The sequence below is a fragment of the Rhinolophus ferrumequinum genome, chromosome 25 (genome assembly GCF_004115265.2).
Source record: "Rhinolophus ferrumequinum isolate MPI-CBG mRhiFer1 chromosome 25, mRhiFer1_v1.p, whole genome shotgun sequence".
NCBI lineage: Eukaryota > Metazoa > Chordata > Mammalia > Chiroptera > Rhinolophidae > Rhinolophus > Rhinolophus ferrumequinum.
Window position 1 is genome coordinate 20,747,702 of NC_046308.1, and position 13,942 is coordinate 20,761,643.

At 45.2% G+C, this 13,942-nt stretch overlaps 1 protein-coding gene across 1 annotated transcript; it reads left to right on the forward strand.

Annotated features, from left to right (window-relative positions):
• Window positions 1-351: 351 nt before the first annotated feature.
• Window positions 352-11,433, forward strand: YWHAH (tyrosine 3-monooxygenase/tryptophan 5-monooxygenase activation protein eta). The gene is made up of 2 exons (XM_033097890.1): window positions 352-628; window positions 9,969-11,433. Exons 1-2 carry the CDS (start codon window positions 542-544, stop codon window positions 10,620-10,622), a joined length of 741 nt encoding a protein of 246 aa, XP_032953781.1. The 5' UTR covers window positions 352-541; the 3' UTR covers window positions 10,623-11,433.
• The last annotated feature ends 2,509 nt before the right edge of the window (window positions 11,434-13,942 follow it).

The following is a 13,942-nucleotide window of genomic DNA, read 5'->3' on the forward strand; positions in this document are numbered from 1 at the left end:
TTCAGGGTGGGGCTGTGCCAATGCGCCGCCTGCGCAGCCGCCATCACCGCGCCCCCTCCTCTGGCCCGCAGTACCCACCCCACGCTTCTCTCTCCCACCTCCACCTATGCGGCGGTAAAATGCAGCACCCGCAGGGCGCCTGCGCGGCTCTGGGGCGGGGCGGCGGCGACAGCTATTTATAGTAGGTGACGTCACCTTGAAATAGACCGTTAGGGCCGACCCGCCCTCCCCCCTCCCACTCCCGCCGCTCCCGGCTGCCCGGCCGAGCCCCTCGCACTGCGCAGGCGTCCTCCAGTCCGCCCATCCCCCACGCGCGCCCGCCTCTCCTCCTTTCGCGGCGTCCGCGGCGGCAGCCACAGCGCACGCGGCGAGCCAGAGAGAGGGCGCGAGCGGCTGCGCTGCCTGCTGCCTGAGCCTACGGCCGGCCGGCGAGCCAGTGCGCGTGCGCGGCGGCGGCCTCCGCGGCGACCGGGGCGCGGACGGGAGGGCGGGCGGGCGAGCGAACGAGCAGGGCGCGAGGCGAGGCCGAGCCACGAGCGACATGGGGGACCGGGAGCAGCTGCTGCAGCGGGCGCGGCTGGCCGAGCAGGCGGAGCGCTACGACGACATGGCCTCCGCCATGAAGGCGGTGAGCGCGCCGGGAGCGCGGGCAGCCGGCCGGGGGCCCGGCGTAGGGGAGGGATGGGAAGCCGGGCGTCGTCTCCCTCCAGGCCCGGGGCGACCCCGCGAGCCCGCTGGGCGCGGCCGCCAGGCTGCAGCCCGCACTTCCCGCGCCCGCTGGGCGTCCGGCCATTTCCTGCAGCCTGGCACGGCCGGGGTCTCTGGGGAGGGAGCCGCTCAGGGTCGCGCGTGCGGCCCCGCGGGGACTGGCGGGTGGGGGTCGCCACATGCTAGCTCCGAGCCCTGCGTGCGGCGGATGGGGTGCCCGAGGAAACGTGAAGCAGCCGCATTCTTCCTCCTAGAGCGTTCTTCCAGTCTTGGGGGCTTCTCGCCTTCCTCCACATCCCAACTTGTATTAAAGAATCACCTAATGAGTGGCGCCCTGTCTCCTGGTTTTCGTTGCCACGACCTGAAGTCTGTAATTCCAGTCTGTTTTACCGTGCTCGCCCGAATCGTGCTCGTCCCATTTTACTATGCCCGGGGGTCAGGCTTTGTGTGCGAAGACCCCCATCCTGCAGTCTAGGCGTGGATTCGGGTGGGAGGGCGGCGGGCGTGGGGCCCCACTCCCAGGTTTGATGCTGTGCCCATCTGCCTGGTGATTAAAAATGAGACGTGACTTTTAAGCGAGAAGAGCCAGTGTGCCTTTGCATTCCCGAGACCCTCACACATCGGTTCTGCAGTTTGATTCTCGGCGAAGGAGTCGGTGGCCAGCCACACCCTAACAAATTCCTTGGATTAGATACCACCTGCATTTCTAAGACTTACAGTTCCGGTTATTCTCTCACTTTCCCTGTCTCTTAACCTTATTTTACGTTTTCTCTAAATGAACATTACTTATTTCTGCGTCAAGGTCACACAGTGGTAGAACTACAACTGCCGCCACCACCGTGCTATGTTCATCCCGTGTACAACCTTCTGAGACTTGGGAGGATGATGGGCCTGGGCCCCACCTTAGACATAAAGATTCTGAAACTCTGGGGGTGGGATTCCGAAATCTGCACTTTAACTAGCTCTCGTGGCAAATTTTAGCGGGAAGTTCGAGAGCTACTTGCCTGGTTTATAGCTCATTTGCCCTTTCGCTGGCTTTGTGAGGGAATTTCTTAGAGAAAAACCTGCAAATCCAGAGGCACCATAAAAATGTCAGAATCATTTGAAAAGCTCCTATTAAGGCTTTTTACATTAATATGTGAAGTATGTTGATGTCAGTATTTAGGATTATCCAGGTAAGAAACATGCTTGAAGAGTTGTGTTTCCTGTGGTGTCCTTGTTACACTTGAACTAGGTGTGTTCTGAAACCACCACCACCGGGGCCCATTTGTTGATTCAGTGGTGACATGACATGATGTCATAGATTATATAGGAGCTTTTCATCTGAACCAGGGACAATCTGGGTTTGGGGCTGAAGTCTTTGTAATTCTGGGGACCTTATATAAGAAAAAAAATGTAAAATATATTAATTTTGGAAATTTTACAGAAACAGGACTGAATGTGTGAATTTGTTTCTTTGGAAAGGTCCCAGAGCTTTAATTTCTTTGAGATAAAGCCGCTAATGTCCACATAGCAAGTCATACCTAAGTGAGCCTCTTCTCCCCAGTGACCTGTACTGGGATTATGCAGCCAGAGACCTTTCTGGACCTTTTTAGAAAGGCCCTTGCTCACCCTGTGAGCATTAGGAACCTTTTGGGAAATAAGGCATGGGGCTTGACAGAAGGTCAATGGAGGTTAAGGAAAAATGACTAGTAGGTATGTTCTGGAGCTTAGAGGCTCTCAAGCTATTCTGAGGCAACTTGAAATGGAAGGTAAGGGAAGAATGGAGAGATGTAACCAGAACAGAATCTAGTTTGGAAAGAGAAAAAATTGGCTTTCTGGTCTTCGTAAGCAGGCTTGAAAAATGCTTTCCTACAGCTTCCTACCTGGCTCCACAGTTTTTCTCTGAGACGTTTAAGGTGACATTTTGCAAACTAATGGACCCCTCCATGTGTTGCAAATCTGTGATACCTGTATCTGAAATGATTGATGGGTTGGATAAGCCATCCAGCATTGAAAATTCAATCCAAGCTCTAATGTCATCTCAGAATTGTGATAAACCATTTTATGAAGGTAATTCCTATCAAATAACTTTCAATATATCTGTTCTATTAATTTTTTTGTCATTTAAATTAATGGAATATATTTATTGGAAAGGACGTGGCAAAGGTCAATGGGAAAGTTTATTTTTTTTTTAACCCATTAAGTTGATGTTTGTATGTTAAACTCTGAATGCTGTTGAAAAGACTCAGTCTCCATTTTATTAATATCACAGGCCTTAAGAAGAGCTTTTGGAAAGGGTCTGTCTGAATTCTAGTAACCCAGTGGGTTTATGTGGGTTTTCTTCAGGGCAGGTAAGTAGACTGCTCTCGGGAGGACAGAACAGTGCACCTGAGTGAGGGGACGTTCTGATGCCACCTCTTTGACCTTGAAATTTACCTCTTGGCTTTGGGTCCTATGAAGTGTAAAACTAGTAATGTTGGTGTTAACTATAAGTTTTCAGTCTTCATTCTTCTAACCTGTTTTCCTTTTCCCTTATAATGTAAATGGTCACCTAATATTGCCTGCCTGTAATGACTGATGTTTCTTATGCTACCAGCGTCACCTGGAGGATGGTGTCGGTAAGCTTTAAGAAAAATCTTGCGTATTACAAACGGGTGTTGCCTTCCATCAGTTGAGAACTGCAGTTCCCTGCCTCCCCCGTAATTGGAAGAGGCAAGAAATGTTTTGAGGTGAAATAAAGGAGTGTCTTCAAGCTCTCATCTCATACCTAGTAGCTTACATAGAATGTAATAGTGGGAAGAAACATTGAAAGAGTTTAGAACCCCAGTCCTTTCTCAAGAACACCATACACAGTGACAAAGTTGACAGAGGATGGGGAGAAATGCATCTGAGGGACTTCCAAGAAAATCTGTAGAAATCTGAAGTGCGGGAAACAAAGCTGCAGTTGATGGAAACAGGAGTCAGAGGGGAAGAGGCACTTGCCCCAACCAGTGGCAAAAGGCCCTTATTCCAACAGCTGTGAGATTATGGGAAGTGGGGAAACGAGCAGGTGGTACGTAAAAGGAGCGCACGGCTGAGCGACCCGTGTTGCAGATATTAAACCAGGATGATTTTGAGGTGTACCAAAATTGTGGTTAGTGTGAAACCTTAAAGCCACTTGGGTACTGCAGCCTGACATATATAAATTAGCGAGCCGGTTTCCCACTAACTGGTCATTTGAAATGTAATGATAACTTTGTCATCTATTGGCTGAGGAAGGAAGAAAGCTCTGGATTCTTGGAATAGTCTGAAGTTAAAAGTACTTCAGATGGTGAACAGTTCACATAGTCTGAAGTGGGAGTTGTGATCACCATCTGGGTTTGGGTTCCTGAATTACACCCAGAAGAGCTCCCACCACTCCCTGAAATCAAAAATGTGTTTTTCTCATCTTTGTCTGGAATTTTATATTGGTAGAATCATTTATTAGACAATCAGTAAATGTTGGCTGTTGTTCCATGTGGACATTCTCAATCTTTATAACAACTCTGGATGGATACTGGTAACTCCATTTTACAAATGAGATCTAAAGAGTTTAATTTTCTCACGGTCTAATTGTAAAGCCAGCATTTGAACTCTTGAATTGAGAGCTCTCACTGGAACCGCTGTATGATAGTGCTGCATGAGGCTAAGGGGGAGTATTTTCAGTATACCTGCGTGTATATTAGCCTTTGTCATCATGGGTGACTAAATTACAAGCCTCTGGCATCAGTGGGCTTACTGAACACGTATGTCGCATCTATTAATTATTTTTGCCAAGTTTGATGAAAAACAGAATCTACCACTTCTGGGTCGTAGCCATAGCAGAGGGGCATAACACGCAAAGTCACACATCTGGGTTTTGCTTGTTCTCTTGAAGACCAGGATTTTTTAGCTCAAGCAAAATACTGACTGACTGAGTTCCTGCTATGAATTCAGAAGTGCAGCACTATGTTAAATTATACTTGCAGTATTTTGAGAAACTGTTTGATATCCTTGGCACCAGGTGCTTCTGTTGCCTTTAGTATATTTTACAAGCCCATAGGCCCCCAAATGTCAGTGTCTGGGTTGCTGGTAAAATTGCTAGTGTCCCAGTTGAGGCCACCTGTCTTGTGCCCCCCTCCTCCTTGCCACCATGGCATTCCTCTCTGGTGGTGGGTGTTGGCACTTTCCTGTGATCAGAACCTGGCATAGCTTCTGAAGCCTTCAGCCCTGGTATCTCCAGGGACAGTAGCATGCAGTAATGCCATTCAGATGGGCTTGTATTGAATCCCTGCCAATGCCTACGAAAATGTTCAGTACGTCAAGAGCAAGACAGGCAGTCTTTTAATGATACAGAGTTAGCTATTTTGACTAATATTAAGCTTAGAATGGATATTAATTACCTGAACTCATCTGCTTTGAGCTTGCAGTTGAACCTCTCTCGTGGCCTTAAAGAACTGCAGCCTCACCCTGCTGGGGACAGGGTGTGGCCTTTCCAGGCTTGGGCAAGTGGTGACTGATGCTGGGTGCTTTGCCAGTTTGGGACCAGGCAGAATCCTCACTTGCAGGGCTTTGACTTGGGAGAGAATCAGCCAAAACATTCATCCTTCTAGCTCACTTTTTTTTTTCTTAAAACATGTATAGGGTTTTGCCAAAGAAGCTTAAAGATTTTATGATGTGGTTGTGTTTACCTAATTGTTCCTGAGAATCGTTTTCTTCTGCTATAAACTCTAATTACCAGAAGCAAGTTTCTTGGTGGTGTGTGGGTGTGGGTACCTATAAAAGACGGGGTGGTAGCATGTGGTGTAGCTGTGAAGGATGGCAGTGCTAGTTAGGCGACGTAGCAGCCTCCACTGTGGTCTGGCAGCTCAGGGGTGGCATTTTTGTTGGCTCAGTATTACTTTTGAGGCTGGATGAAGAACTTTTAAGTTTTCCCAAATAGTCCCTGTGCTATTTTTGTCAGTGGATCTATTTTTACTCAGAAACGCATGGGTTTTGCCTTGTGAGTTAGTGGGAGGAGGCCCTCAGGGATTTTGGAGTAAGCTGGTGGTGTCATAGCAAGATAAATGAAGTCGTCGTATACCAGGTTATTGGTGACTTTTCGTAATGCTGTGTGGTGCTGAAGCAGAGAGAAGGGGAGAGGCGAGCGCCCGGGTTGGGAGTTGGTGTAGCCACAGGCTGTGTAGTAAGGACGCCAGTCGAATCACTGACTGGGAGTCCATTCCTTAAAGAAATGGAGAGGAGGGCCTTTCTAAACCGGACGGGTCCATCAACTTAAGTGTTTCAGGAGTGTAAGTAGGATTAAATGGGCTGGAGGTATGGGCAGGAGAACAAGAGGGCGGAGAGGCTGTGAGCAGAGGCAGGGAGCCTCTTACACATGGTGTAGCCCCGTGAAGACAGTGTCTGGAGTGGCTGCATGAGGGCAGCTGATGCTTGGTGGAAATGAGTTGAAATTGGCGCTGGAGTAGAAAGAAGGTTGTCTATGTCTCTTCTGTCAAAAATTCTGTGTGTCTTGTCTTTGCTTCATGTTTCTAATTAGAAGCCATCTGGAAACTTACGATTATAAAGACGTGGTAAATCATCTCCGTAGAATCTTCAGATGATCACCAGTGTGGTTGGGACTAGTAGTTAGTGTTTTCCTTTCTGTTACACTTCATTGCCTCCCAGCGTCTGCTTCTCTTAGTGTAGGACCAGACTTCTCTTTAGATCTCCTGGCTTCAGGATTTTGGAATTTAAAGTATGGGGAACTGGTGCTAACTAATATTAATGAAGGTTATTCACAATAAGTATCACCAGTCAACACTGGCTGTAAATCTTTTTTGTTTTAACGGGCCATCTGATTTCCCTTCCGTCTGTAATTTTCCAATCTGGAAAAACTCCCAGTTTTTTTTGGTTATTTGATCAAGTAATGAAACTGTCTTCATTCCATAAGTTTCCCTTCGTTAACTGTGTTGTACTTTGGGAATATTAAAAATACCATATTTAAATGTATCCGGTTATTTCCTAGTTAGGCCTTGGCTGGGGTTCTAAGAACAATGCCTGCTTAGTGATGTTAGTCACCCTCAGCTGATGCTGATGGTGATTCATTCAGACTGGCAGGCAACCAGACGATTGTTACATAAACACTAATACTCCTAGTAAATGGTTTTTCTTGTGGAGGTGTCATTAGTATTGCCCAGAAGCCTTTTGGGGCAGTGTATTCCTCATGGAGAAAGGAATATGCTATGTGAATTCCTGAAACCCACAGATACACCCAAAGTTCATTTATGTTAATAGTATCAACCTCATGCCTTAACCACACTTTTTGTTGCTCAGAAAAAATGGAATCCTAGAATTTTGGAGCTGAAGAAGTCCTTGGAGATCATTTGGGCTGATTCTCCTTATTTTTAACTTTTGATTCCCAGAAAGGTTGTGATTCATTCAGTCACAGTCACACAGATTTCTTAGGGTGTTGTTGTTGTTTTTTAAGTAATATAGCCACTGGTACAAACATCCTATGTGATACACAGTAGTACCTCGGTTTTTGAACGTCTCCGCTGACGCACATTTCAATTTACGAACGTCGTAAACCTGGAAGTAAATGCTTCCGTTTTCGAACACACCTCGGAAGTCAAACATGTCACGCAGGATCCGCTGAGTGCAAAATCCTGAGGCCTAGCTGTCGGCTGTTTTCGAATGTTTCAGAACCCGAATGGTCTTCCAGAACGGATTACGTTTGAAAACCGAGGTACCAATGTATAAATGGATTTCACATATACGCTCAATTTTAATGATGTGCTCTGGGGAGTTATCTTGGTGTATCTTTGCAACAGTCTTAACACAGGAAGCTTTATTAGGCACAGGATGAAGTATATGGTGACTCCTTATGGATACATTTGCCTTTTACTGTCAAGTGGCCTCAGTCACATTTACTTAAGTGCAAGATCTACGGGGCTCTCCAGATTCTGTTCTTGCTTATTAATATTTTGTCTTATTGACTATTATCACCCCAGAAACATGAGTCAGTCCAAAGGATTCAAGCATTCTGAGACTTGTCAGAGAGAATTTTGATTATTATAAATGTTTCTTCCTTAAAAGACCAAAATGTCAAAAAAAAATCTACAAAGACTTTATATTTTCAATAAACAAATGAGTGTTAGAAGGGACTCACTGGAGGAGAAAACTACTGGGCTTAACATCTTCAGCTGGATTTGAAGGGAGAATGGATTGTGGATTAGGAGAAGATTGGCGGGTCGCAGAGATCAGGAGATACCAGTTGTGTCTGTGAGGAGGAAAGAGGAACCTGGTTTGCAGACAACGCTCCGGGAGAGTGGGGCGGGGGCAGCTTGTAGTCAAAGACCACACTGAAGATAAAAGTGGGATTGTATTGATTGAGTGGGCAAAGGGGGAGAGACTAAATCTCGGGCTAAGAATTTGTGGCAAACAGTAGGGGGACTTGGAACAGGGAAATGAGCAAATTCAAAGTGGGAGCTGGTCTTTTTATTTTGGATTTGTTGAGTTGGGTAGTGGTAGACAATGGCTTGTTTTGCTTTTTAAGAGCTTGGCACAAGTTTCCTTCCTAATTTTACACATAATAATGATTACATTTGTTGCTTATATTCTTGAATTACTAATTTTTCAAATAAACCTATCATTTTTTTCGTTAGTTTTTAAAATTCCTGATTCTCCACTGCTCAGTCTTCTCAATTCATGTTAAGCATGTCTGTTTTAATATACTGTTAACAACTTTCGCCATTGAACTTGGCTTTTCCCCTCCATTGGAGGAAATTCTTTCCTTACAGTTTGATTTATAGTAATACCTTTTTTTGTGGGGTGTTTTATGGTTTCCTACGTGCTTTTTTTTTTTAATTTTAATTAAAGACCTCTACCAGTAGGTCATATAATTAAGTAATCCCCCACTTTATAGAAGATACAGGCCAATGTAGCAAGTTTGTGGCTTTTCTGGGGTCCAGACCAAGGTTTTCTGATTCCAAATCTGTATTACTTTCCTAGGGCTTCCAAAAAAAGTGCCACAAACTGGGTGGCTTAAAAACAACAGAAATTTGTGTTATCCTGATTTGGAAGGCTTGGAGTCTAAAGTCAAGGTGCTGGCAGGGCTGTGCTCCCTCTGAAGGCTCCAGGGAAGGATCCTTCCTTGCCTCTCCCCCAGCTTCTCCTGGCTCCTGATAATCCTCGGTGTTCTTGGCTTGTAGACACAGCACTCCAGTCTCTGCCTCATCACTGTTGGGTGTTCTCCCTGTGTGTCTCCAAATCTCTCTTTCCTTATAAGGACACGAGTCATTGGATTTAGGATCCACCCTAATGCAGTATGACCTCATCTTAGCTTGATTACATCTGCAAAGGTTTTATTTCCAAATAAGGTCATATGGCAGGTACTAGGGGTTAGGACTTGAACATAACTTTTTTGGGGACACAATTCAACAACACAACAAAGTCCAGTGCTCTTTCTCCCAATGACATAGGTGGCCCGCTTGGAGGTGGCATCAAGGAGAGCTAAGCAAAGGAAGTTACAACTTGTGAAATTTAACATTTCCAGTTAAAGTAACTGGTGCTTCCATCCCTGATAGCCAGTCAGGGTTTCCTGTCAGGTAGGTCAGAGTAAAGCTTGCTGCTGAGTAGTTATGCTTCCTTTCAGCAGAGGCTGGTGTCACTTTACTGTCACTAATGCATCCGTTTTGGCTTGGGAGAGGGCTGGGTGTACCAGTAGGATTCCATGTGTAACCACACAGGCTGAAACTGGCCACTAACTACATCAGTATGGGGTTTGAACTCATCCATGAAGCTCTTATCTATTAATATGAATATGTATTTGAGGGAGGTATGATTGGTTCTTTCTAGATTATAAAGCTGGAAGTAGAACCTGGACAGACATCTAGTCTGTATCTGAATATTTTACAAAGAAATCACATGATCTTACCATTTGAGAATATTTTTTGCAGAATAGCTGGACCTTGAGGCTTTCTCGCCCACCTATGTACCGTCACCTCACAGCCTTTCTGTGCTTGCCTTTATCCCCATCCCGCTACCAAGTTGAAGGCAGCATTTTGTAAAGCTTGAATTAGGAATTTCTCAAAGCTCTTATCGCAGTATTTTGAATTTCAAGTATTTAGCTCTTCTCTTAGACTGTAGTCTTCCTTGAAATAGGATCCATGTCTGATTGGTTTTTCTCCAATGGCTCCTCCATAATCCTGCTTTTTGAGGATTGATTAGGTTGAAAGGAAGATTTCTTTCCAAGAGTTTTGGTCTTGGATCTCAGTGTTTATCTTTTTGGGGTTTTGCAGGTGACAGAGCTCAATGAACCTCTCTCCAATGAAGATCGAAACCTCCTCTCCGTGGCTTACAAGAATGTGGTTGGTGCCCGGCGATCTTCCTGGAGGGTCATCAGCAGCATTGAGCAGAAAACCATGGCTGATGGGAATGAAAAGAAATTGGAGAAGGTTAAAGCTTACCGGGAGAAGATTGAGAAGGAGCTGGAAACAGTGTGCAATGATGTGCTGGCTCTGCTTGACAAGTTCCTCATCAAGAACTGCAATGATTTCCAGTATGAGAGCAAGGTATTTTACCTGAAAATGAAGGGTGATTACTACCGCTACTTGGCGGAGGTAGCTTCCGGGGAGAAGAAAAACAGTGTGGTCGAAGCTTCTGAGGCGGCCTATAAGGAAGCCTTTGAAATCAGCAAGGAGCACATGCAGCCGACGCACCCCATCCGCCTGGGCCTGGCCCTCAACTTCTCTGTGTTCTACTACGAGATCCAGAATGCACCCGAGCAGGCCTGCCTCTTAGCCAAACAAGCCTTTGATGATGCCATAGCTGAGCTGGACACTCTAAACGAGGATTCCTATAAGGACTCCACACTCATCATGCAGTTGCTGCGAGACAACCTCACCCTCTGGACAAGCGACCAGCAGGATGAAGAAGCAGGAGAAGGCAACTGAAGAGCCTTCGGGTCCCTGGCCCTTCCTTCACCCACCACCCCCGTCATCACCGATTCTTCCTTGCCACAATCACTAAATATCTAGTGCTAAACCTATCTGTATTGGCAGCACAGCTACTCAGATCTGCTCTCCTCCCCCCTGGGAAGCAGTTTCAGATAAATCTTCATGGGCATTGCTGGGTTGATGGTTGCTTTGAGCCCACAGGAGCTCCCATTTCGAATTGTGCAGACAAGTGCGTTAAAAATGAGGCATTTTACTATGCCTGTTGATCTGTGTGAAATCCAGACAAAGCAATGGGGAAGTTTAGAAAGGAGAATTAGCCAAAACAGGCTACAATGATATTTAAATGATCCATTTAAAACAAGCTGATAGTGTTTTGTTAAGCAGTACATCTTGTGCATGCAAAAATGAATTCACCCCTCCCACCTCTTTCTTCAGCTAATGGAAAACTGTTAAGGGAAGCTGATACAAAGAGACCACTTGCTCCTTTCCATCAGCTTTGTAATAAACTGTTAAAGTGAGGTTTCAGTAGCGCCTTGTTTTGCCTCTTTAAATTATGATGTGCACAAACCTTCTTTTCAGTGCAATGCATCTAAAGTTTTGATACCTGTAACTTTTTTTTTTTTTTGGTTGCGATTGTTTAAGAATCATGGATTTATTTTTTGTAACTCTGGCTATTGTCCTTGTGTATCCTGACAGCGCCATGTGTGTCAGCCCACGTCAATCAAGATGGGTGATTATGAAATGCCAGACTTCTAAATTAAATGTTTTGGAATTCAATGGGTAAATAAATGCTGCTTTGGGGGTATTATCTCTGTGTATAGTCTTTATTTACCCCCTCACCCTCGCAAGGATCTGTATGTATGACATGACGGCTCACCATTTTGAATCCTGGCTTGAGTCTTAAACACTGAAGCATTTTTAGTACAGTAAGTTTTCTTGCCCTCTGATTCCGTTACACATTTTGCAACATACACTTAAGACCCATGAACTTGAAATAGTTTTCTGTGAACCTAGCCAACACAGCCTGTCTTATTCACTCTTCTGAGGACTGGTGCTTATCCAGGAGCCGAGCAGACCAAAATGCTTCTTTAGTACACAGCACGTCTGTGAAAGATCAGTTCTGTGTTTAACTTGGGAGGGGAGGGTGTTGCTTGACCCACCCTACTAGAATGTTTGTTGATACGTAACACAAGGTAGATACTGAGCTTATACATGTGCTCAAGTGTTCTTAATAATTCTTTTTGTGTTAAATGTAATAAAATGTTAGGGGCACAACCTGGATTCCTGAAATATACTGATGATTATTAAGACAGTTTTGAGTATTCTTTAAAACAGAAAAACAGACTTCCGCCTACGTTTGCCTGCATCCCAAAGCTCTTGAGGCTCAGCATTACCAGGTGGACTCTTCCTCAGGTGGTACGACCTCCAGGAAGGACTGAATGTGCTTTTTAAGTGGGTTGGTTCAGTTATACAAAGGCCTTAAAAACCTTGTTCTTGACTAAAGCTGGACACTAGACTGGTGAGAATGGCCGTGACCCGTTTTCTGTCCTTGAGCTTATATTGTAATGGAGCACAGAACTTGTCAAGCGTAGATGTTTAACCTATTTTCTCATTCTGAAGTAGAGATATGACCCACGTGTTAATACTCCTTAGGAAGCCTGTTTCAAGTTGACCTAATTGCTAGCTAAAATGGTTACTGAATTTCACTTCCATTAGTAGGTCAGGTATTTTAAGGTTACAAGCTTTCTGAGGCTGACACTTGGCTTTGATAAACATATCTAGACATTAAAACCATACTTAATTTGAAATGTCCTTCACAGGAAGGGCTTTAAAAAGAAGCGCATTTTCATTTCACAACCGTCTTGTGAAAGGTTTTGCCTCCATGTACAGATACAGAAGCTGAGTAGCAGAGGTTGTGGACCTCTGGAATTCACACAGCTGGAAAGCCACAGGAAGTCCTCCACCCAGGACTTCTAATTCAGAGTTCTGACTGCCCTCATGGGCTCCAGCAGTGCCATGCTGCCAAAGCTCCAGCAGCCTTGACAGTCAAGCCACGTAACCTTCAAGGCTCAGGTCCCTCGTTTTCTAAGTGTAGGATTTGGAATATAAATTTGAATTTAAAGTGTGTAAGCCATGCTCTGGTCTCGGAATGGAGTGTGGGGAAGTGTGGACACGTAATTACAATTAGCCCCATACCGATAAAGGGTTCTCTGAGAGGACCTACAAGGGGGCTATAAATTACACGTGGCATAGCCCTGGGAGGCTTCGCTCCCGCGGGATCTCAAAGGTTTCCTTCCAGTTCTGCAGACTCATGTTTTAAAACTTGTCGAGATAAATTTATGGAGTAAGATGGGGTCATCTTTGTTACTGCAGGGGAAACAAGTCCAGAGAAATGAAATGACTTTTCCTGAGTCACTGCAAAGTCAGTGACAGAACCTAGACTAGCATTCAGATCCCCTAAATCCTTGTTCATGGTTCTTTTCACTGCCACACTCTTGGGATTGAGATGGGGGGAAAAATGGATGTGATTGACACATCTCATTCTGGGGACACTTTCAGTGCATTTCATGTTTTCACTTAGATCTGAAGTAATTCTACTTGGAAAGGGATGTTTCAGTTTATTGGTGTTACTGCTTCAGATTTGCAAGTAAATTCTCAAAGCCTGCTTTAAAAATCCATTTCTTTGAGTTGGAAGAAAGGGTAGTTAGGATTCTTGATAATGGAGCTATTGTCAGGTAAATACTTGCTCATCTTAAATCACCTGTGATGGGGGAGCCCAGGAGGCCGCTTGGCTCTAAAATAAACCAGGCTGCTTTCTGACTGGGCCCACCACACCCTCCTCCATACACTGACAGGCTGACTGCCATTCAGAGACTGAGAGGGTCTTTAGTTCGCAGGAGACGCTCCAACTATCAGGCACATACACTGATTCATAGCTCGGTGGGACCAACAGATCACCACCTTCCATTCTAAAATCCAGTCATTAGGTTGACGAAAACAACCATTTCAAACACCTATCATGTCTGGGCACTTGAAGTGCATGGTGTGAATGTTTACAGTGACTCTGGAAGGTTGGGATGATAACCTTTTTAACAGCTGAAGATACCAGGACAGGAGGTACCAGGTGGTATTAGGTACATAGCTAGTAAGAGGAAATGCTGAGATCAGAACGGGAGCTCTCCCATTTCAAGGCTCTTTCCACCACACCATGTGAAAAGGAGTCCTAGAAAAGTTATAACAATAGCTAGCTCCTCTGCCTCTGGTCTTTATCCTTCTCCAACCTATAGGACATCTTACCCAAATAAAATCCTTCAAGG

Excerpts from the sequence above, each read along its gene's own strand:
- YWHAH (XM_033097890.1), top strand. The coding sequence starts at position 542 with ATGGGGGACCGGGAGCAGCTGCTGCAGCGGGCGCGGCTGGCCGAGCAG. Across the intron at positions 629-9,968 it reads TGGCCTCCGCCATGAAGGCG|GTGACAGAGCTCAATGAACC; the intron begins GTGAGCGCGCCG and ends GGGGTTTTGCAG.